Source organism: Larus michahellis, chromosome 23 (assembly GCF_964199755.1).
Source record: "Larus michahellis chromosome 23, bLarMic1.1, whole genome shotgun sequence".
NCBI classification, from domain to species: Eukaryota; Metazoa; Chordata; class Aves; order Charadriiformes; family Laridae; genus Larus; species Larus michahellis.
In genome coordinates this window covers 5,240,537-5,263,736 of record NC_133918.1, presented here as the reverse complement: position 1 = coordinate 5,263,736, position 23,200 = coordinate 5,240,537, and the positions used below count along the sequence as shown (strand labels likewise).

Below are 23,200 nucleotides of genomic sequence, written 5' to 3'. Positions count from 1 at the left end.
CGAGTCGTGTGGTCTAAAGGGCTTGTCCCCCGCCCAGCGTCACCCTGCCCAGGTCCCCCGGGAGCCCTGGGACGGGGCGACGGGGGACACGGGTCCCGTTTGGCTGCCCGCTGCATCCCCGTCCCCGCGCGCTGCCGCCGCTCCGCTGACGCAGACCCCGCTGGGGTTTCAGAGGTTTATTGGCATTAAGCTTAAATCTGTTCCTAATTGACTGAAATGGAACCAAAATAAGGCTGGTTTGAATCAAAATTGGAGCAGGCACTGGGCAAACCCCAGCAGCCTCAAACCAGCCCGCGTGGCTCCCCGGGGATGGACCCCCCCCGCGCGCTCGCACGTGGGTCCCCGGGGACAAACCAGCCAAAATCACTTCCCGGGGCCGGGGGCGGGGGGGGGCAGGGCTGTGCCAAGGGTGGGGGGACACCCGGGAAGCCCCCGCCGCCCCTTTCATCCCAGAGGCTGCTCCGGCTGGCGGGTAAGGAGCAAAACCTCCGTGCCTCCCCCCGCCGAGCGAGGTTGGGGGGTCCCCTCGCTGCCGCGGGGTGCGGCGGGGGGCTGCGGTCCCACGGGGCCGGTGGCACGTGAGGGGCTCCCGGGGCTGGCCCAACCCGCCCCCCCCGCCTCACCCCATCCCGTCCCCCGGGGCTGCGGGGCCGCGCTTCGCCCCGGCCGCCTTCCTGCCCCCCCCCGGCGGGGCCGAGGTGGGCACGGGTGGTCCCGGGCGGGCGCCGGGCGCCCCGTCTCATCCTGCCGGCGCTCGGTCCCCCGCGGGCTACAACTTATCGCCGGGAAGAACCTGCGGAAGATGAGCAGAGCCCCGCGTCGCCGCCGGCCGCGCGCCCCGGGGTCGGTGTCACCCCATGTCCCATGTCGTCGTCCCCCCCACCAGCGTCCCCGGGGTCACCCCGCATCCCCCCAGGCCGGGGAAAAGAAGTGCAAAAGGCTCCTTACCTACCTGGTTGCGTGTTTTGTGCGATTTCTGCAGCCACACGCGCCACTGGTCGTAGAGCTTGATGCCAAGGTTGGAGCAGCCGTAGGCGTGTTTCTTCACCCACCCGAAAAACTGCTTCAGCTCCCGCCGCAGCGTCGTGTTTTGCTCCCCCCCTTTGGGGTCGCAGCCCCCCGCCGCTCGCTCTGCGGGGGACAAGGGGGTCAGTGCCGCCGCTGGGGGGGGGGGGACATTGCTCACCCCTCATCACCACCGTGCCGTAAATAATGATGGGCGAGAGGAAAACAAGCAGCTTTTTGGCTCCCAGCTGGGAAAACCGAGCTCTGAATTGGCTCCTTTGCAAGAAATCCAGGTGCTGGGCACGGAGCGGGGAAGGGTCCCCCCGGCACATCCCGTGTGCGCAGGGGAGGGGGGGCACGGCACCAGCATCCCCTCCCTGCCTGCCAAACGACGCCGACAGCGCTCACCGCTGCGAGGGGTGGAGGCGGCGGTGGGGTTGCTCCAGTCGCTCCAGATGCCGGCTTTTTTGGAGCCGTAGATGCCGAAGGGATTACAGCGCACCTGGACGAAGTAGACGGTGCCGGGGCGGAGGCCGGCCAGGCGGCAGGACGTCTGGTTGCCCACGTCATCCACCACCTGGGGCGGGAGGAGGAGATGGCAGCGCCGGCGCGGTTGGGCATCCCGTGGCGTCCCCTCGCCGCCGGCGGGTGACGGCCACCCACCTTCCACTCCGAGCTGTCCTCCACCCGGTACTGGATCTGGTACTTGGCTTGGAAGAGGAAATCCTTGAGAGCCGGCGGGGAGCTCCAGCGCACGCTCAGCTGGTCCTCCAGGTCCCCCACCCGGCTGACGTGCACGTCCGACGGCGGGTCGGTGGTGACTGCGGGGACAGGGCAGGGGCTGGTGGGGCCGGCGCAGGCAGCGCCGCGGGGGTTAAAGGGCCGCAGGGGTGGGAAAAAACAACCCCAAACTTCGGGGAAAACAGCCTAATTTGATTAGGAGCAATTCTGCTCACATATCGCCCATTTCCTGCTGCCCCCCCCCCCGCCCCGACCCCAGCATCCCACTGAGTGACCCCATCGCCTGCTCCCCACCCCGTCGGGTCACCGGCATGGCGGTGGCATCGCGGCGCCGTCGCTCACCCACGTCGAGGATGTCCAACATGACGACGTCGGAGACGGCCACCCCCAGCCGGTTGGAGGCCTCCACCCAGATCTCGTAGGGCGTGAAGAGGGCCAGGTCCTTGGGGATGTGGCAGGAGTAGGGCCCGGCCGTGTGGTACTCCTGGCACGTGTTGTCTCGGCCGTACCACCTGCGGGCGGGCGCTGAGTGCCGGCACTGGCACCGCCGGGTGCCGCGGTCCAGCCGAGGACGCTCCCCCATCCCCGGAGGAAATGGCCGCTCCCGGCGGGGACCGCGGCTCCTTTACACCGCCGGCATCGCGCTGGTGAGGTGTTGGGTTACCACGGGGGCTTCTCCCCACCCTCTTCCTCCTCCCCGGCACATATGGAGCATGGCTGAGACACGAGGAAACTCATCACATCCCCAAACGGGCCAGCCAGGAGGCATTGGGCTCCCCGTTCCTCACCACCCCATAAACCTGCAAACCCCACACTGGCTTTTTTTTTTTTTAGAGAGGAATTAAAGGGGGGCCAGGCGCACCTGAGCTTGTACTTGAGCGTGTAGTTGGTGTGCAGGAACGTCTCCCCTTCCGTCCCCGGCGCCCATTTGCAGGTGAGGTCCTTCATGTTTTTGGACCAGCAAGTGATGTTGACTGGTTTTTCTGGGGGTACTGGGAGAGGAGAAAAAAAAAATGATAAAAAATAAGAGGCGGAGGGGGATGAAAAGGTGAAACGCAGCCTCGCGGGCTATGCCACCGTGGTCCCCACCGGCCGCAGGTTTCCAGCCCCGCGGATGAAAATGCCTTGAATGGAGGGATTGAGGCCCCTGCCTGCGCCCGGCCCCTGCCTGCGCCCGGCTCCAGGGCTGTTTTCTTTCAGCAACAGCAACCCAAAAAACAAATCCAAGCTGCGTTCCCAGTTCCTAGGACGTCGCATCGTCCTTAAAATAGCCCGAGATAAAATCTTATGATTTATTGATTCGGACAAGTGTAATTTTACCACGCGTTTGCCAAAAACCAGCCTTTCCGCGGGCCGGAGGCGGCGGCTGCAGGTCGGGGCACCGGGCACACAACCATGGGGGACGGTTAAAACCGAGCAACCGTTGGGAGCCTCCGGCGCGATTTGGCGAGAGCCAGGGTGTGAATCCCCAGGGGGATCCCCAATGGCTCCCACGGCTCTGCCGAGAGCCGCGGCTCTTCCCCATCCCAAAACGGGGCAAAGCCCGGCCGGCGAGGCCACCCCGGCACACGGTGCCAGGTCCAACCCGGCACGTGCCACCGCGCCGGCGCCGCCGACGTACGTCCAACGTAAAGGCAGGAGCCGGCCAAGATGCCGCCGTCTCTGCTGTGACACACCAGGTTGTCCCCCGACTGCTGCTTGGAGCCGTTGAGGCGGGCGAGGGCCACGCTGAGCGTGGTGGGGCCCAGGGCGGCGTAGGAGGCGGCGGGCAGGCGCCGGCCGTTCAGGGTCCAGTACAGGTCCTCGGCTTTCAGGTGAAAGTCCGGGCTGACCGTGCACGTGGCGACCAGCGAGGAGCCGATCAGCAAGGTGGGGTCTTGGGGGGAAATCACTGCGGGGTCTGCAGCCGGAGAAACAAAAGGAGGGGTAAAAAAAAAAAATTATATATAATTTTATATGTCTATCTATTTTATATTTATTTAAATAGATTTTACAACTTTTTAATCTATTTAAATGGATTTTATAACTTTTTGTCTATTTAAATAGATTTTATATCAATTTTTATCTATTTAAACTTTAATTTTTCATCTGGATATATAAATATAGGTCTATATAGTTATGCATGTGTCACGGCACAGCCCCTCGCAGCACCGTTCGCCTTCCTCCGAGGCAGAGGCAGAAGCGCAGGAGGTGCCGGGCTCGGCCGCGCTCTCCCCGGGAGCTCGGGGGGCTCCTTGGCAGAGCCGGGGGGGGAGGTTGAAGCCGGGAAGCGTCGACGGCCTTTGGGGAGCTCTCGCAGCGCCAGGCTGGGGAGGGGGTCTCGGCCGACGCCGTGGTTTTTCCAGGGCTGGGCTGCGGCTTCTTAAATTTTTCACGACAAAAGGATTTCAAAAGCAACTACGGAAAGTTTTTTTGGGGGGGGGGGGGGATTATTTCCCCCTCCCCGCCCCGGATCACGCCGCGGAGGGCCGGGCAGCGCTGCCCCAGCCGTGTCCGACGCCAGCCATGGGCCAACATTGGCTTTGCCAAACCCATCGCTCGCACCTCGGCGCGCGGCCCCCCCCACGCAGGGACACCCCCGGGGGCCACCCCCGGCAGCCGGCACACCGCCCCCCCACGCGTGGTCCCCACCAGGGACCCCCTCTGGGATGGAAAAAAAAAACCCCAAACTGCTTTATTTCGAGACCTTTCCGCCACGAGGCTCCGAAGAACAGCCCCCCCCCCCCCCCTCCGAGCCCGCCGCGGGGTCGCCCGCGTCCATCAGCCTTATCGGCTCCTTCCGCACGCGCCGGGGCGGACATCCCAAATTACCTCCCGGGAAGCGCCGCGACCTCCTCTCCCCTCCGACCTCCCCGGCTTTCAGCGCCGCAATTACTGCTCCCAAATCCTCCTCACCCCGGGGGTATCTTAATGAGCGCTGCCTGCCCTGGCTCAGGGGATGCTCTCGGGGCGGGGGGAGTATAAAAGCATCCGGGTGTAAAACCCCCCCGGAGACGCCAGTGCTGGGGACCCCGAGCATCCCCGGGTGATGGCACGGATCCATCCCACCACCCCAAAGCAAACCCTTCCCCGGGGCGGGGGGTGTGTGTGTGTGTTGGGGGGGGGGGGGCGCTCAGCCCCCGTCCTGCCCCACCCTCCGGCGAGGCCTCCCCAAAGGGCATCCCCGGCGCTGCCACCCCCCCCCCCCAGCACCGGCCGGTAACGGCCCCGCCGCTCCGGGCCCTAATTCTCCTAAATCTTAATCTAAACAGCACCAGAAACACACACGAGCGCCGTAAAACAGACACATTTCCCGTCCTCCGCGCGGGACCCTCTGGAGGGGCCAATTTTATATATTTTTTTTTTTTTTCCCTGCAATTTTTTTTTTTCCTCCTTGAAGCAGGAGCCTCTGGAGGGGCCAATTTTATACCTATATATATATATATTTATTTCTTTTCCCCCTACAATTTTTTTTCCTCCCTCCGTGCAGACACGGCACTGAACATGTGTTTTAAAAGGGAAAAGTGTGAAGTTTTCAGATCGGAGAGGAAAGGGCCGGGGAGGCGCAGGCAGCCTGTGGAATGTGCAAGTCGCAACGAAAATACCTGCTCGGGGCTTTTATGGCTTTCCTATTAAAAAAAAAAATGCTGATCAGGTGCTAAGTAATGCTATAAAGTAAAACCACATTTCCAAGGTGTCAGGAACGTTTATGCTTTTCTTCCGAAGGGCCGGATTTCATTTTATTTTTATATCGGCGTTTTAAGGGGCTGGGAAAGAAAAGAAAAATACCCGCCGATAAGTGTCAGAGATCACGCAGTTAAAAAAGATTTATGAAGATGTGCAAAGGGGTTAAGGAAAAATAATATAAATAATTGCCCCGAAGAACAAAAGGAAAGTTGGGCAGCCCTGAATTCTGCAAGAAAAGTAAATTTAAAAAAAAAAAAAAAAGAACATATATATATATTAGGGCTCTTCGAAAGCTCAAGCAATGAGGTTTGCAGGCAGACACAGCACCCGAAAACGCTTTATCCCTCCTTTCCGCTATCTTTTTCCCTTTCTCTTCTCCGACTGGCATTTCTCGTGCCCATCCCTCAGCTCGAGGAGGGATTTATAAAAAGCCCAGGCATTCCAGCGAGCGCGACCGAGCTGAACCGAGGGGAAACATTCGCTCTCTAAAAGGAGATTTGGCTTCGCCTTTCCCCAGCGCCGCACGTCGAGGGGCCGCGGGGTGAGCGCTCCCCCCGCTCGGCTGCACCAGACCCCCATGGAAAGGGGAAAAATGGGGGTCCTGGGGGGGGTGAAAGTGGCCGAGGGCAGCACTGGGCATCCTCTTACTGGGTGGAGGGAGTAGAAAGGTGCAGGGTCAGCCCCAGCCGGGGTCCGGCCACGGCCCTGCATCGTCCCCGGTGGGATTAACCCCTCTGGCCCCCGGGGAGGGCATGGGGGTGGGCACCACTCTGTGCCAAAACCCATCTCAATTTGGACGCTCTCCTTAACGGCTCCTAAAGGGGTTTTTTGGAGTGTTCTTCCTCCCTTCTCCACCACTTCTGCAATTCCTGCCCCAATTATTGCTCTGCGCTACTTCCCCGCTAACGACACGTCTGGGTCAGGGGGGTCCAAGCCCCGGGTGGCCGGGACCCTGTGGCCTCACCGGTGCCAGGGCTACGGGAGTGGTGGCTTTTCTTGGCGGGACCCGTTTGCGCGCCGGAGCGAACATCCATCGCCTTGAGAAATTCCCATCATAGGGAGGAAGCCGAACTTCCTGCTGCGGGGAGCGGGATCTCGCCTCCCCTGCGCTCGGCCCAGAGGAGAAGCACCGAGGCGACGGGTGGGACGGAGGCTAATTGGGGTTTAGGGCTCTGTGGGGAGGGGGGAGCCTTCCCTTGTCCCCCCACCACGGCAAGGGGGGACCCCAATCCCCATGGGGCTGAGGCCGCCCACAGCTCAGCCCACAGGTGGCACCTCCCAGACCTGCCACCGCTGGGTGCGACCCCCAAATGGGCATCATTGCAGAGCCCCCCGGGGGTATTTTTTTGGGGGGCGGAGGGGGGGATTCATTGTTCTCCACGGGGGAGGGAGCTCCCTATTGTTCTGGGTGGGGAAAAGGGGATTCATTGTTCTCTGGGACAGGGGGGGCACGGTTCTTGGGGGGCAGGGGGGGTCCCCGTTGTTCTCAGCAGGAGGAGGAGGGTCTCAGAGGCTCCTGGGGGGGGAAAGGGGGGTCATCGCTCCCGGGGGTGGGAGGGGGTCGCGTGGGGAAGGGGTTCGCTATTGTTCTCCGGACGGAGGACGGGGGTTTCCATTGTCCTGGGTGGGGAATGGAGCCGCATTGTTCTCCGGGAGGGGGGGGCTGCACGGCGGGGAGGGGGACGACCCACCCTTTTCGGGGAGAGGGGTCCCTCTTCTCCATGGGGAGAGGGGGCACTCGCTGCCCCCAGGGGAGGAGGGGGGTTCCCTGCTGCTCTCGGGGATGGCGGGGGGGAACAAAAAGAGGTTCCTCTATTGTTCTCTGCGGGGAGAAGGGGGGGTCCCGGCTGGGCTGCGGGGACGGGGAGGGAGGGGGGTCGTGGCTGCTTGCTGGAGGGGCAACGGGGGGGTCCCGCCTGCCCTCGGCGGGGGGGTCCCCTCTTACCCCGCGACGCGCAGCCCCGAGGTGCGCCCGGCGATGCCCCCGCCGCTGCCGGGGCCGCTCCGCACCCCGAGGGGGGGACACACGGCGCACCCCCCCCCCCCCCCACACACACACACATACACCCCCGCCCGGCCCGCAACGAACGGGGGAGCCCCGGGGGGCTCCGCGCAGCGCCCGGCCCCGACGGGACCCCCCGCATCGCCCCCACCCCACCCCCCCCACCACCTTGCGGGAGCCGCCCCGGTGTCCCCGGTACTCACAGGCGAGCGGCTCGGCGCGGAGGAGGCGCAGGCAGAGCAGCAGCAACGGGGCGAGCAGCGGCAGCGGCGGCATGGCCGGCTCCGGTGCCCGTCGGTGCCCGGGGCGGCGGAGCGCACCGGCACGTCCGGGGAAGTCCCGAGCAAGTCTGAGCAACCCCCGGTTACCAAAGCCCTAAATGCCGCCCTGGCCCCGCCCCGCCCGGCCCGGGCCCGCCCCCGGGGGGGCAGAAAGGCACCGGCCCCGGGGCCCCGCCGCCCTGCCCCGGTACCGGCCGCGGTAGCGACCCCCGCCCGGCGCTGCCCCGGGATGCCGCCCCGTCCCGCGGGGCCGGTGTCCCGCTCCCCCGAGCCCCGGTGAGGAAGAGCCGCCCCGGGGCCGCCTTCCCACGGGTGAGTCATGCGCGGCGCCCGCGGACCCTCCCGTGCCCCCGGGGCCGCTCCCGCCGCCGCACGGGACGGGCCCCCCCACGGGGTCCCCCCCGCCGCCCCCATCGAAAGTGTCTCCAGGAGACCAAAATCCTGATATTACTTTATATTACTTTTTTTTTTTTTTTTTTTTGGAGGCGGGGGGGATGAAAACGGGAATATCTTCCCGTAAATCCCCATGTTTTCTATCAAACCCATCATCTCTGTTTTTTCCTCCCAAAAAAACCTAAAAAGGTGGTAAAACTGCCCCAAGTGGCTCCGAGCCCCCGTCGGGTTGGGGCTGTCGTTGTCCCCAGGGGTCCTGGGCAGCCCGGTGGTGGTGGTGGTGTGTCCAGTTGTGCCACTGGCACTGTGGCAAAGCCATCCACTCAGGCATCACGCTTCCGTCCCGGAGCCTCCCTCTGTCTCCCCGCCTGGGACTCGGTGGCACCCAGAGCTCTGCAGACCCCCAGACAGGTGGCAGAGCCCTGGGACAGCAGGTCCTGGTGGTGGCAAGGCCACCATCCCTGAGCGTGGGCCGTCCCCTGCTGCGCATCCTTTAGGTCTGAGCCTTGGGGTGCAGGTGGGGTGTCGTGGGGTGCCCTGAGAGCACCCCATGCTGGGGGGCACCTGGGTCATGTTCCCCTCCCAGCAGAGGAGTGGCCCTGACCCCAAGGTTGGGATGGAGCTGGGAGCCCCGGGGCCATGGGACCACTGCTGTGGCCAAGGTTTGTGGGTGACTCTGGGGGCTCAGAGCTGAGGGGTGGGGGGTATTTCCAGCCCATGGGGACATTGTCTGGTGGCTTTCCCTGTCCTTTTCCTCCCTGTCCCACCTCTGCACCCGGCATCCCTTTGGCTGCGAGGACAGGGACATCGGTCCCTGCAGGGGATGGAGCATGGGGGGACAGAGTTGGGGGTGGCAGGGGACACCTGGGTGGCACAGGGTGCCCTGCCCAAAGGGGTGACACCATGAGCCAGCCCTTGCCCCATAGCACCGGGGGGGCTGAGCCCCGTGGCCATGCGAGGACAGTGGGGACGCTGCGTGGGAGTCACTGCAGGGCTCCGAGGTGTTGGGCACTGGCCGAAGGGACTGCGTGGATTAGAAAATAAAATAAAAAAAAGAGAGCGGGAGGGAGACAAAGCAATGCCTTTTCCCATCGTCCTGTTTTTTGGAAGCTTCTGAATTGTTTTTGTTGAAATTTCCCAAAAATGTCAGGCTCCGGGAGCCACCCAGCCTGAGAAACTTCAGCCCCAGCGGCTGCAGTCTGGCCGAGTGAATCACGGCCGCCCCGGGGGCTGGCGGCCGCCCGCGCTCCCGACCCACCGCCCGGATTCCACCCGCCCCGGGGAAGCCACCCTGGGGCGGGAGCGATCCCTGGGTGCTGGGGGGCGATGGGGGGGAGGAGAACTCACCCCCCTGGAGCCGCAGTGGGGACCCGCAGCCACGCTGGCTGCCCACCTGCCCGCACCGCTCCCCCCATCTGCCTTCTCCCTCCCCCGGGCAAGCCCCTCGGCTGCCACCCGGAGCCACCATAAAGCGGGATTCAGCACGGCTGTTTCGGGAAGCAGGGATGGGGGGGCTCCTGGCGGAGGGGTGACACCCGTCCTGGTGCTGGCAGAGGGGACATGGCGAGCTCCAGCGAAGGCGACATCAAAAGGTGGCTTGAAGCTTTGGTGGGGGGTCAGGGGGAGGGTGGCGGGACAGTGGCGTTGGGAGGAGAGGGGAGGGTCAGTCCCCACTGGTGTCACCTGGGACGTGCCCAGGGTGTCAGCGCAGGTGGCTCGGGGACGTTCACCCTCCCTGACCCAGGGCAGCATCTGGACCCAATCCTCTGGGATGGGGACAGGGAAGGGGGACAGAGCCAGCCCCGAGCCAGCCCTGCCGTCCCTGCGGTCCCCAACGGCGGGCAGTGCCGGGGCGGTGTCGGGCTGCAGCCGGCGGCAGCGGGAGCAGCCGGAGATGCCAGAGCCGCTCTGGGCTCTCTGAGTCAGCGCCTCGGACGTGGCAGACGTGGCCAGCGCTGCCCTTTGACGGTGACCTTTAAAGGGCTGCTCCCTCCTGCCCACAAGCCACCGGCCGGGCTCCGGGAGGCAGGATCTGTCCCCGCAGCCCCTCTGACCCCCGGACCGGGCTGTCGGCGTCAGCATCGCGGTCCCCCGGGGCTGGCGCGGTCCGGCTGCCCCCCCGGCGTGGCCGCATTCCCAGGGCCTCCTTGCCCTGCTGTGGTGCAGGATCTGGCCGTGGGGCCCAGCTCCCCGACAGCGGAGCCCCGAGCTCCCCGCTCTGCCCAGGCAGGATGTGTCACCCCCCCGGATGGATCCAGGACCCTGGGGTGGCCCCGGTGACATCCCCAAAGCCGGGCTGCGCATCCTCCGTCCGGCTTCCCACCAGCCATCAACTCCCTGCCAGCCCTCCATCGTGTGTCACTGGGGCCGGGCCCAGCACATCTACCCCGAATTAATCTAATTACTTGGTTTCCCAGCCAGAGCTCGCTCCATAAACTCCTTGGACAGAGACAGCATCTGGCTCGAGGGCCAGGGTGTAAAAAACAAACAACAAAAAAAACCCCAAACCCCAGAAAAAGCGGAGCTGCCTCTGACTGCCTGCATCCTTTTAAAGTGACCTGGGGGAAAAATAAAGAGGCTAGAAATGCAAAGAATCCAGCAGTCAGAGTTTTCTTTATATTCCTCTCAGTCACATTTCCACATCCATGGGTAATTTATAACCCGTTTAACCCCTTCCCTGCCCCCCCCCCAACCAACACAACCCCCTTCGCTCAAGAGCATCCTCGCCGCGGGCGGCCGCACCTTCCCAGCTCTGTTTGCTTTGGGAAGCACAAAAAGTCCCGCGACGGCGTTTGCTGATCTCTAGATGGGGGGAAAAAAATGCAGTTGATGTCGAGGGGCTGCTTGAGCACGAGGGTTGGGCTCTGCGGGGTGGGGACACCGGGTCACGGGTCCCAGGGGGGGACCGCGGGGACACCCCGGCCGGCGTGGGGGGAGCCTGAGGCTTCACGAAAGGCTCCGGGAAAAAAAAAAATGTAGGTCAGTAGTGATAAATGCAAAAGGCAGCGAGTGTTTCTGGAGAGGGGAGGAGGGAGGGCGGTAAATATTTGCCAACTGGAATATTATTGCCTGGGAAAGGGTGTTTTCCATTAAAAAGTGAGTGGATGGAGCATGGGCGGGTGCCAGGCGTGGTGTGGGCAGGTGCGGTGGGAGTGTTGCCCACCAGCTGCTCAGCCCATGGCACAACTCTCCCGGCATTCCCGGCACTCGATCCGTTGGGTTTCGGTCCCTCTGGGGTTTGGGGCTCCGGGTCTGTCCCTCCCGGCAGCGGGAAACCTCACCTGCGGTGCGGTGCCGTGATTTACGGTGACGGCCCCCAATCTATCCCATTTACTTGGCCATTAGTCACCGGTGCCGGACACGAGGCCGAGGGGCTGGCCGGGCTCCAGGAGGGGGAAGGGGGGAGCGGAGCCGGCCTGGCAGCCCCGCCAGCCCGGCCGGAGCACATTTTCTCCCGGCCCTGGTTTGATTAACAAGATGAATAAGCTGGCGGAGCGCAGTGGGGCGAGGAGAGGCCCCGCTCCCTGCTCCCGGGGGGGGCACTGGGCTGCACTCCCCCGGCCGTCCCCGGTGGGACCCGGCCACCCCCATCCTTCTGCCCCTGCCCCAGGGCACGGAGCACCCCTCAACCCCGAGCTGGGACCGGGAGACCCCCCCTTCCCTGTGCCGGGGTCCTGCCATGTGTTCCCCATTAGAGCGGGAGGTTAGCGAAGCCCCCAGCTCTCCTCCTCCTCTTCCTCCTCCTCCCCCCCCCGGGCCCGCTTTGGGGTGCTGCCATAAATAAGGCTAATGGGCAGGGCAGCGCGAGGCGGCATGCGGGGCCAAGCCCGCGCCTTTTATGTCTTTTAAACCCTGGGAAATCAAAGCTGTAAATCTGGGGTGTCAGGGAGAGCCCCACGCCCCGGCTGGGAAGGGGCCCTGTGGGGCGGGTGGAGGGGGGGGCCACGCAGAGGCGACGCCTGGAGGCCCCGAGGGCCATGGAGGGTGGCACGTCTGGGGCTAACACCGGCTGGGGACAAGGGGCTCGTCTCCCCCTGGGGGGCCAGTCCCTGTGGGGGTGCTGGCCTGGGGGGCAGCGAGGTTCAGGTGCTCCCAGTGCCAGGGCAGCCCCCGTCTCTGTGTGCCACCGGTGCCAATGTGCCCCCCCAGTCCCCACGTCCCCCCCGCTCGCCCTGCTCTCCCCAGTCCCTCTGTGCTGCTGGTGTCAGTGGGGCTCCCCCCACGCCTCTGCATCCCCCAGTCCTGCTGTGCCCCATTGATCCCTCTGCATCCCCCGGTCCCCCTGCATCCCCCGTGTCCCCCAGTCTCCCTGCGTCCCCCAGTGTCCCCCGACATCCCCCGCTCCCCCTACACCTTCTGGTCCCTGTGCATCTCCCAGTCCCCCTGCATCCCCCCCCCGTGCCTGGGCACCCCCTTGTCCTCCTGCATCCCGTGGTACCCCTGCTCCCCCCGCTCCCCCTGCATCCCCCGCTCCCCAGCCCCCCCCATCCTCCTGCATCCCGTGGTACCCCTGCATCCCCCGGTGCCTGAGCATCCCCCGCTCCCCGCCCCCCTCCTCCTCCCGCATCCCCTGATCCCCCCGCATCCCCGGTTCTCAGCACCCCCGCGTCCTCCCGCCCCCCCCTCCCGCTCCCCCCATCCCCGCTCCGCGCTGCCCGCCGGTGCCGCTGGCGGGGGCTGCCGGTGCCGGCGGAGCTGCGGCAGGCTGCGGCGGCTCCCCCCGCCCCCGGCTCCCCCCGCACGGCGCACGGCGCGTCACGGCGGGGCCGGCAGCGGCGGCGGCGGCGGCGGCGGCGGTGGGTGCGCTCCGCTCCGCGCCGCTCCGCGCCCCGCGCCCGCCATGGCGGCCCGCCGCCACCGGGCCCTGCTCGCCCTCGGCCTGGCCCTGCTCGCCGCCGCCGCCGCCGCCACCGACCCCTTCTCGCCCCAGCTGGGAGACACCGCCGGGTGCCGCGGGCAGTGCGGCCGCAGCCTGCCGCGCCGAGCCGCCGCCGTGAGTCCGGCCGGGCGCCGCGGGCACCGGGCGCCGGGGGGGGCACCGGGAGCATCGGGGGTCCCGGGGGCATGGGGAGCATCCGTGGCATCGGGAGTACCGAGAGCATCGGGGGGATTTGGGAGCACCAGGGGCACCGGGAGCATCATCGGGGGTATCGGGAGCATCAGTAGCATCGGGAGTACCGGCAGCACCGGGAGCATCGGGGGGGACCGGGAGCAGCGGGGGCACCAGCCCGCCCTGCACGGGCATCACCGCTGCACAGCCCCACACTGGCCCACCCCCGCGGGGAGCACGGGGGGGGCACCGGGAGCACCGTAGGGGGGCACCGGGGGAGCCCCGGTGGTCTCTTCCGACATGGGTTTGGGGTGCCCCCGGTGAGGGCACCCCCCCTGGTTTGGGGTGCCCACAGCAGTTTCGCCCATCCCAGTTTGGGGTGTCCTCCGGGTCTCACCTGCACCAGGTTTGGGGTGCCCTCACTGGGGGCAGCCACCCCGGGTTGGGGGTGCCACTGGTGAGTCCCAGCCCCCCCATCTGCCCTCCCACACCCCATCACCGGTGGTGTGGCAGAGCCATCCCTGGTGGCATAGGGCCAGTGGGGCTGGGGACAGCCGGGGCGAGCGGGTGACACCGTGGTGTCAGGGTGGGCCAGCACGGAGCCACGGCAGTGGGGATTGAGACGGAGCCGGGTGCTGGCTGCTGGACCCGGAGCATCATGGAAAGCCCTGGATCAGAGCTGCCACAGCCGTGCCGTGGGCCGTGTGGTGGCACCCAGGACCGTCCCCGAGCCCCCACGGTGGCAGGGCCGTATCTAGGCCAGCGCCTTGGCAGGAGCCCACGCGGTCCCCGCTGCCAGGGCTGGGGCTGGAGCTGTTTTCCCACCTGGACTTGAGCTGCCTCCCTGCCAGCACCCAGCCCTGCCCGCGCCCCCCCGCTGGCCCACAGACCCCCCTGCGTGGGGGCACCTGCTTCCCCGGAGCCTGTGTGTGCAGATGCAGGCAGTGACCCCCCCGCATGCATCCCCCCGAGTGTGTGCCCAGCCCCCCGAGTGCATGCACCCCCCCTGTACACACACACCCCAGCAGCCCCCACCTCCTGCCAGCCCATGCCAGGGTCTGGCTGGTGCCAGGTGCCCCGACAGAGGTGGGGGGACCTGCCACATCCTCGATGGGGACAAGGCCACGTGCAAACCTCACCATTAGGTGCAAACCGGGGGGGCGAAGGCAGCTCTCCCTTCCCCGGGGATGCCATTGCCCCGCCTTCGGGGTGCCAGCCCCGACCATGGTCCTGTGGGAGGGCGGTGGTGCCCGGTGCCCCCCAGCCGGGCGCGGCAGGGGCCGCAATGGGGGTCCGGCGCAGCCACCGGGCTGAGCTTGGTGCCAGCTCCGCGCTCTCCTCCTCCTCCTCCTCCTCCTCCCTGCAGGATGCTGTTCTCAACGCCTGTTACCGGGGCTGCCGGCTGTTCTCCATCTGTCACTTCGTGGATGCGAGCGCCGAGCTCAACACAACCCGAGCCGAGTGCGAGGCAGGTGAGGAGCCGGCGGCCGAGCAGCCCCTGCGCCCCAAACACCATCCCGGGGGGGTCCCGCGCCTACCGCCGGCCCCATCGCGACCATCCCACTCCCGCTCAGCCCCACGCGGTGCCCCCGGGCCGCATCCAGACCCTGCTGCAAACCCAGCGGGGCGCAGATTTACACCCACTGGGTATAAATCAGGAGGGGTAGGGGGGTCTTGGGGGTGTGGGGCTCATCAAGGGGATCGAGCACCCCCTAATTCTGCCCCCACCCCCTGCCTCGCAGCGTGCGCCGAAGCCTACAGCAACGCAGAGGAGCAGTTTGGCTGCGTGACAGGGTGCCGCAAGCAGCTGCCCGAGGTGGAGAGCAGGAAGGAGAAGGTGAGGGGCCGGGGAGATGGGGAGCCCCCGTCCCCGCCATTAACCCACCCAGCCTGTCCCTGGTGCCACCAGTGGTGGCTCTGCCCCGTCTCTGCTTCTGTCTCCTGCCCCGAAGGGTCTGTGGGCAGGAGGTGGCGGGGGCTGGATGTGCCCCCCCTGTGGCACCCTGGCTGCTCCGTCCCTGTGCCGTCACCCCACGGGGCTGCCGGGGACCAGCCGGGGAAGGCATTTGCCTCCACAAGGAGCCTGGAGCCACGGGGCTGCCCTCGGGGTGGCTTCTCCACTCCTGGCCTCCTTCACCTCAGCCCTTGCCTGACCCCCAGCATGGGGACATGGGGCGTCTCGGTCACGCTGGGCATGGCAAGGACCAAAGTTTGTCCTGCTGCTGGGCAGAGCAGGCAGCGCTGATGCGATGGAGACCACTGCCACACTGCTGAGCCCACCGGCCACCCCCTGCCTGGGACCACATGGGGGGACGCTGGGACGTGGTGGCTTGGCTCTCAGTCTGCTTTAGGAAGGAGCCCTTCCTCCCGTGGGACCCCATCCAGGTCCCTCTCTGCCAGGGGATGGAGGCTATAGCACCCCACGTGTGCAGTCCATCCACCCATCCCTCCCTCCCTCCATCCGTCATCTGTCCATCATCCATCCCGCCCTCCATCATCTATCCATCATCCATCCATCCATCCATCCATCCATCCATCCATCCATCCATCCATCCATCTCTCCCTCCCTCCCTCCCTCCATCCCTCTATCCACCCATCCCTCTCTCCCTCCCTTCATCCTTTCATCCACCATCCCTCCTTCCATCCATCCATCATCCCTCCTTCCGTCAAAGCATCGGAAGCAGATGAACCGGGCTCAACCCCGGCTGCCGCAGATTTGGGCCAGGCTGGGCCATTACGCCCAATTCCCATGCTGAGAGGTTCTGACAGTTGCAGATTCCCCCGGTTTTGCTCTGTTATCCTTCCCAGCAATTAGCAATGCTTTTTCCTCCTACATTTAGTTATTGTAGCTTTTGCCCAATTAATTAAATTAGACTTTGGCCCAAGGTAGAGGCTTTTGGCTTTGTACACGTGGAGACGAAGATAAATTTGTGCTGTAGAAAGCTGCAGCTCCTTTGAAAAACTGCTTTGCAGCCTGTTTTTAAGACCTTCCTGGTGCCTGATCACATATCCCAGCCCCTCTCCGGGGTTGGGGATGAGCATCGGGCAGCGACCGGCCGACGGAGAAGGGCTGTCACCCCCTTCACCCACCCCAAGCATTTTTCCTTCGGGTTCCCAGACGAGCAGGCAAAGCAGATTTAGCATAATAATTAGATACAGAATCTGACCTATTTATTTCCTGTTTGCTGGTTTGACCGTGCAAGGGGCTGTCGGAAAATGTTCGAAGCCAGTGGCAGGGAGCAGCCAAGCGGATTCCAGCAGGGATGCTTTAAAAATAACAAACGGCCGCGATGGCCAAGAATCCAGGGCACGGAGAGGCTGCCAGGAGAGAAACGCCCTCGGCATCTCGGCCGCTCCGCTCCTATTGTTTAAAGCGCTGGTGCGAGCACGGGGCTGCCGAGGGGCCGGGTGCTGGCCGCGGGGCTGGGTGGTGGTCCCGGGGCTGGGTGGTGGCCCTGGGGACCACAGCCCTGGGCTCAGGGACCCTCCCGGGGCTGCACCACGGGTCCTGCACGTCCCCAGCCCCGGGAGAAGCAGCCTGAGCCCCAGATCTGAGCATCCAGCTCAACCCCGGCCACCTCCTCAGCGTGGGATGTTGTCCGCTGGGGTGGGTGATGAGGGGACGGCGGTGACACCGATGTCCCCGCTCCTTTGCAGAGCCCGGAGCTGAAAGTGCCGTCGTTCTCCATGTTTGATTTGGTCTCCACCTTCTGCAACGACATCGTCAGCTCTGCCCAGAGCTTCATCTCCTCCACCTGGACCTTCTACCTACAGGCGGACGACGGCAAAGTCGTGGTGTTTCAGGTGGGGGGTGTCCCGCGTCCCCTCCCTCTGCTGGGTGCCCAGAGGGGTGGGGACCCCCTCGCTCACCACTTTCTCCCTCTTTCCCTGCCGACCCTCCAGTCCCAGCCCGAGATGGAGTATCCGGTGCCCGAGGAGCAGGAGACCCAGCCGGAGCGGCCAGTGCAGCCGGGACCGGGGTCCAGCGCCCACGTCCCCCAGCCCCACACAGGTGCAGAGGGGGTCGGGGCTGCCATCGCGGGGGGTGCGGGAGCCTCCGAGCCCTCCTGCCTCTGATCCGATTTCTCCAGAGCTAAACAAATTACCCGCTTCTCGAGTCTGAGCAGCTTCCCACACCCCGCACCCATGCAGGGGGGGTGAGTCCAGACTCGGGACCTGCTCCAAGAAGCTGCTGGGATCCTCCAGCCCCCCCAGCAGGGAGAGGGTTCCTGGGGGGCGAGGGGGCTGCCTGGCACCCCATCACCCGCTGGCAAGGGGACAGGGAGCGGGGCAGGCGTGCCCGCAGTGGGTGCTGGGCTCAGCATCGCCTCTCCCCCGCCAGGCCCCCGGGCGAAGGGGGAGAAGCCCCCCATGAAGGAGCCGCGGGGCAAAGCCAAGGGGCAGCACCCGGAGCCCCCGCAGCCGGAGCACGACTTCCTCGGCTGCATGTCCAAGTAGGTGCAGCGGGGGCTGCGCGGGGACGCGGGGGGGGCCTGGGCCTGCCGGACACTCCAGAGCAGATGCTCCCCCCTCACCACCAAATTCCCACCCTGTGCCCTGCCATAAACTCGTCCTTTTTCTTTGGCGGGGGGCGGTGGGGTGTTACAGGCGCTCAGGCCTTCCTCGCTGGATCCTGGCCGCCTGCCTCTTCCTCTCCATCATGGTGATGCTGTGGCTGAGTTGCGCCAGTTTGGTGACCGCCCCCGAGCAGCACGTCAAGACCCAGGTACGGGGCGCGCGGTGCTCGGCGCAGCCCGGGGGGGTTCTATGGGGGGTGTTTCTGACACCCTGGGTCTCCTCCTCATGGCTGGGTGAGCCTTGCAGGGCTGAGACGTAGCCCTACAGTGTTTGTGGTCCCCAGCCACCATGCTGGGCTCGCCGGCATGTCCGTGCTGTGCGGTACGTCCCCAGCCAGCCCTGCGGTGTTCCCAGTCTGGGGACAACAGGCTCCTGTCCCCTGCTCTGGGGCTGCACGGTCCCCTCTGCTTCTCTTCCAGCCTCTGAGCATCAACGGGGACAAGGAGTACCTGGAGGACATGGACGGCCCTGGCGCCTTCCCCCTGCCGCCCGTCATCACCGTCACCCTGTGTCCCCCGCATGGCGGTGAGGACGCGGGGCCGCTGCCCCTCAAAGTCGACCTGGACAAGACCATCCTGTAGCGCTCCCACCCCTTCCCATCACCTCCGTGCCACCTCCCTGTCACTGTCCCCACAGCATCGTGCCCGGTCCTGGTCCCGCTCCGCTGCCCCTCCGGCTGCCCCATGTCCCCGGTTCCCGGAGGGGCAGCCCTGGCTCCATCACGGCGGGGATGGGGGGTACGATCTGTCTCGGTCCCACTCTCCCCCCCAGAGATGGCCGCTGCGGAGGAGGCTCCCGGGAGCCAGGCAGTGGCTTTGCCTCCTCCGTAGCCGTGCTGGGATCCTGGTTTCCAGCACTCAAGAGCCAAGAGAGGAGCTGCCAGAGTGGGAAGGCTGGGGGGAGCCTGTCCTCATAGCGGGGCGGTCCGTCTCCTCCCGACCGGAGCCCCCCGGGGCCCCGCAGCCCTCCGGGCATGGGTCCAGCGCTGGGCAGGAGGGAGCCGGCTGCGGTGGGGGATGGAGAGTGTCTGCAACGTTCTGGGCTTTGGCTCGGCACATCCCCGGCCTCCCACCTTGGGCTGAGCCTCCAAGGCGCCGTCTCCGGCCCTGGGAACTCCCTTCCGCCGGCCGGAGCCGATTGCCTTGGGGAGCCGAAACGTGGCGAATGGATTTGGCGTTGGCAGCCGGAGAGAGGAGCGGATCTCGCCGCCTCCGTGCCCACGCGAGGACCCAGCCGGCCCCTTCCCGGCGCTGTGGAGGGGCCCCGGGATGGCTCCTTCCCCTCCCGGCTCCGTGGTGCCTTTGGAGCAGCTGGCCCTGATGCCGACAGGTTGGGTGCGGGACCGAGCAGGGGATGAGGCAGCAATTCCCTGCCTTGTGCTCCCAGCTTGTGTCTGAGCTCGGGCGGGCGGTGGGAGCTGCCGGGACACCTCCATCCTGGGCTCAGCATCCCTGCCCCACACCGGGAGCGGTGCAGCCTGCGGGGCTGTAGCTGATGGCAGGACCTAGCAGCAGCCGGCCTCTGCGTCCTCACGCTCATGGCACTGCCCTGGACGTGGGGGGCCAGCTCTGGGGAGTCCCGGCCAAGCGGGGACCCCCTCGGCTCACCCCTCGGCGTGGAGGGGTCCCCTCCCTCCCCTGGCTCCGCAGGGCTCTGCTCCCGTGCCAGCCGGGTCGTCTCCCCCTCTCCCCACCGTTCTCCATCACTTGCCTTCATGCGTCGTTTTGTGGTTTGATTTTCACCGGCATGTGGTTCCTGGGTCCCCGGCACCCCGTGGGGTCACCCCTGTGCTGGGGGGGATGGCTCGGTGGTGGCGGTCCCTTCTGTCCCCATGTCCACCTAACACATCTGTACAGATTAACTTATTACCCGCAACTCCCCACCCTCGGGTTTTTAGGCTCTCTCTGTGTGCCGGCTGCTCCCCAGCACCGAGCGGTCCCAGGGGGGCCATGGCATGGTGGGGCGGGGGGCTTCTGTCCCCATCCCCGCCGGTTTTGTGCTGCTCCGTATCACTGTCACCCACGCAACATATCTGGGTTTGGGGAACTGGGGGTTGGGGAGGGGGTGGGGAGGGGACTGTGTGTCTCGTGTCCGTTTTGGGGTACACTTTTCATTGTCGCTTTTCGGCCGCTCGGCTCAGTGTAAAGCTCGGTGCAGTCTGTGGTGTCCTGGCCCCGCGGCTGTCCCCGTCCCTGGGGTGCACCCGCACTGGGCTGCGAGCTCGGGGGAGAGGCTGGATGTGGAGCCCCCCCCCCCGGCTTCGCTTCCAAAGGGCAAAGCCAGCCCCGAGCTGGCCGGGCGGCGCGGGCAAAGGGGAAATAAAAGGTTTGTACCAGACCCGGGTGAGTCAGTGGCTTCACGGGGTGCCCCTCACCTGCTGGGGAGCGGGTTTGAGCCCCTGCATGGGGCCAGCAGGAGGACGCGGCTCTGTTCACAGCTCACCATCCCGTCTTTGGAAGCTGAGCCGGGATGAAACCTCTGGCAAACGGGAGAGAAATCCCCTGCTTGGGCTGTCTCGCACAGATGCTTCTCTCCGCTGCAGGCTGCGGGGCTGGCAGATTCACCGCATCGAGAGGTGTCAAGCGTAAAAAAAGATGCTGCCTTCCCTGGGGAGCTGGTACCAGCACCCCTGGGGGGTGGGCAGGGGGCTGAGCACCCCAACGCATCCACCCATCAGCGGCGAGGAGGAGGAGGAGGCTGGGGGGGGGCTGCGTGCATGTGCTCGCGCGTGGATAGAAGGAAGGGCTGGGGAACACGGGTTTTTCCCACTGAAAATCACCCGCCGACACCCCGGGTGCCCATTTCGAGGAAGGAAAGTGTAAATCGGGCCCCGCACGCGTGTGACACGTCAGCATAACGCGCCGCGGCTGCCCGGGCTCGAGGGCTGGGACGTGCTCGCACGTGCGCGCGCCCACCTTTCCCCCGCGGCATGTGTTTTTCCTGGCGTGGCGCCCGCGTCCACGCCACAGCCGAGCTCTCCCCATGCCAAGCCCGGCACAAAAGCTCACGCAAGGGCCTGGAGGCTCGTTTTTAGCACTTCAGTAGCTCAGCGGGGTCCCGTCCTCGGAGCCAGCAGCGGCGCGGGGCCCCCGAGGAGCCGGGGCTGGTTCTGGCCTCAGCTGCTTGTTTTCTCCGGGATGTGGAGCCGGGGACGAGGAGGTGCTGCCCGGCCCCGGGGAGGGCTGCGGATGGGTGCTGGGGTGCTCGACACGAGTCGCAGCCAAAGAAGGATCTCCACAGGGGATGCAGAGCCTGCCAGCAGCCTCCGCTGCCGGAGCGCGGCCCCTGCCTGTCCCCGCATCGGGGGTGCGGTGTCACCCCCACGCAGTGCGGCCGTGCCGGGTGCCGGGGAGGGGGAAGCTGCGCTCTGCGGGCTGGGATGGCTAAACGGAGGGGAGAGGGATGCTGTTCTCAGCTCGCTGCCGTGTGGAGGATGCTCCGGGCAGCCCTGGCTGCGCGGGGCCGGCATGGGAGGCAGAGTGTGTGCCACGGCCGCGCTCCCCGGGGGCTTACACGGTGTCCTCAGCAGCACGCTGGGTGCCTCGGGGTCCCAGGGTGGGCAGAGGGGTGTCGGGGGCCGGCAGGACAAGAGGGGAGGGCTGAGGGATGGGAGCCCAGCGCTGAGCAGCCTTTGGGACAGGCACAGGTGACGACACAGAGGGAAGAGCCCCCCAGCCAGGGTCAAGCCACCAAGTGCCCCCCGGATGGCGTGCCAGGGGGTTTCTTTCTCCAGCGTTTTCCATGAGGAGCCCAGGGTCCCAGCACTGGGTCAGGGTGCTGGCAGCCGCTCGCCCCCGGACACCCTGCGGTGATGGAGTGGCAGTTGGGAGCAAACTGGGAAACCCCAGGATGGTGCCGCCTGGGGGTGAGACCACCAGTGCGGGGGTCTCTGTATCCCCCTGCTGCAGGCTGGTGGCAGAGGGAGGTGGCAGGGCACGAGATGGGTGCAGACAGCTGGTAAACCCTGCCCGCCGCGGGCAGCGGCTCCGAGCTGGTCCCCTCCTGGGGTGGGAGCCGGGCTACAAACCGTGGACAAGCTCCTCGCCTTTAAACTGGAGTCAGATTCCTTCTTGCTGGCTCGGGGTGCAGGAAACTGTGCCCAGGAGCAGGTGAGGAGGGACCCCACTCTAACAAGAAGGAGACGCATGAAATTAGCTGGTTCCACTCCCCGCAGCAGGCAGCCAGGGTGTTTTCCACCCGACGCCTTTTCCTTGTCGGAGGAGGGAAGCGAAATTCATGGTGTGTGGCCCCATCGGCAAAGAGAAGAGCAACGGGCAAGCCGGCCCGTGGCGGAATCGCACCCTCCATCCCACGGATGGCGGCGAGGATGTGGGGGACCACAAGTCCATGGCGGGTTGCGTCCTCACGGTGAGCATCTGCGCACCCATGCTCGCCTCCCGCGCGTCCAGCCACGGGTCAGCAACAAATCGCAGGCCGGTAGGTGGGGACTGTTAGCCACGCTGCGGCCAGGAGTGGCCTCAAAAAGTGGGGGGAGGCCATAAAACTGTCCCCCACGCCTCCGCCACGGACCCCCACAGCATCTCCTGGCTTGTGTGATGCCATCGCTCAGCCTCCGTGGGTGCCGAGGGTTGAGGGGGTGCCGCTGGTTGCGGTTGGGGTCGGCACCCCCGGCCTCCCGGCCGCTCGCTCGGTGCCTGCGCTGGGCTGCTGTTCTCACCTCCGGAAAATGCCCCCTCCTTTCTCCCCCCCTGCAAATCTCAGCTGCCGGGAGCTGGCCCCGCTCCACCGCTGCTCGCTCACTCCAGCTGAGGAGCCGGGCCACGCGGCGAATGCATTTGTGCACGGATTTCCCTCCCCTCTGGCTGTCTGCTCCCCATGGTGTCGTTCTCCCATGCCCAGGATAACTTCGGGAGCGCTCACAGGTCCTTGTCCCACTGTCGGAGCCCTGTGCCGTGTCCTGCCGGGACGTCTCTGCTTGGGAAGAGCATTGGGCTCCGTGGTCCGGGGATGCCGCACAGGGCAGAAAGCCCAGGACTGGGACAGCAGCGTGGGGAAGGGCTCCGAGAAGTCCCTGCCTTGCACACAGGCGTGCCAACCCCCATTTTCGTGATTTGTGACCGATTCTCACCGTGTTGGTTCATCAGGGTCTGCACCCACCGCTCCCCTTCGCTCCCTCCCACTCGCACCCCCGGGGAGATGCTGCTGGGCACAAAGCAGCTGGGGAGAGGTTTCTTCTTCTTGTCTCCTGTTGGAGCAATGAGGGTCTTTCGTGAGAAAGCACAACCGGAGGGAAACAGCGCTTTTGGGCCCTGCCAGAGCAGGGCTTTTGAAGACGATGGAAAAAGAGCCTGGGCTCCTATCTCAGCCGGGGAAAGGATATTTTCTAGCGGCTCCAGCTGCCTCTCACTGCCCCTGGCCCGGCTCCTGCTAGCACATGGCTGCAATCCGGTGCTGTCCTGACCAACACGCAGAGCTGTAAATTCAGCTTTAAGCTCAGCGGAGGTAAGTCTCCATCCATCCAGA

The 23,200-nt window shown here is 65.7% G+C and overlaps 2 protein-coding genes across 5 annotated transcripts; one reads left to right on the top strand and one right to left on the bottom strand.

Annotated features, from left to right (window-relative positions):
- Positions 1-4: 4 nt before the first annotated feature.
- Positions 5-8,414, bottom strand: CRLF1 (cytokine receptor like factor 1). 3 transcript variants are annotated; one of them, XM_074565441.1, is made up of 8 exons: positions 7,618-8,414; positions 3,368-3,646; positions 2,609-2,738; positions 2,089-2,258; positions 1,669-1,826; positions 1,414-1,582; positions 942-1,131; positions 5-793 (listed from the first exon to the last, which is right to left on the bottom strand). In XM_074565441.1, exons 1-8 carry the CDS (start codon positions 7,688-7,690, stop codon positions 445-447), a joined length of 1,518 nt encoding a protein of 505 aa, XP_074421542.1. In that variant the 5' UTR covers positions 7,691-8,414; the 3' UTR covers positions 5-444. The 3 variants fall into 3 exon arrangements, with proteins under 3 accessions (XP_074421542.1, XP_074421541.1, XP_074421538.1); XM_074565440.1 differs by having other exon boundaries at positions 642-793; positions 949-1,131; XM_074565437.1 differs by having other exon boundaries at positions 642-793; positions 953-1,131.
- Positions 8,415-12,845: 4,431 nt separating this feature from the next.
- TMEM59L (transmembrane protein 59 like) lies at positions 12,846-20,053 on the top strand. Of its 2 annotated transcripts, none has more exons than XM_074565992.1 (8): positions 12,846-13,081; positions 14,505-14,610; positions 14,881-14,975; positions 16,796-16,942; positions 17,042-17,150; positions 17,481-17,592; positions 17,747-17,864; positions 18,136-20,053. In XM_074565992.1, the coding sequence occupies exons 1-8, from the start codon at positions 12,929-12,931 to the stop codon at positions 18,295-18,297; spliced, it is 1,002 nt and encodes a 333-aa protein (XP_074422093.1). In that variant the 5' UTR covers positions 12,846-12,928; the 3' UTR covers positions 18,298-20,053. The 2 variants fall into 2 exon arrangements, with proteins under 2 accessions (XP_074422093.1, XP_074422094.1); XM_074565993.1 differs by having other exon boundaries at positions 12,853-13,081; positions 17,481-17,593; positions 17,724-17,864.
- Positions 20,054-23,200: the final 3,147 nt, after the last annotated feature.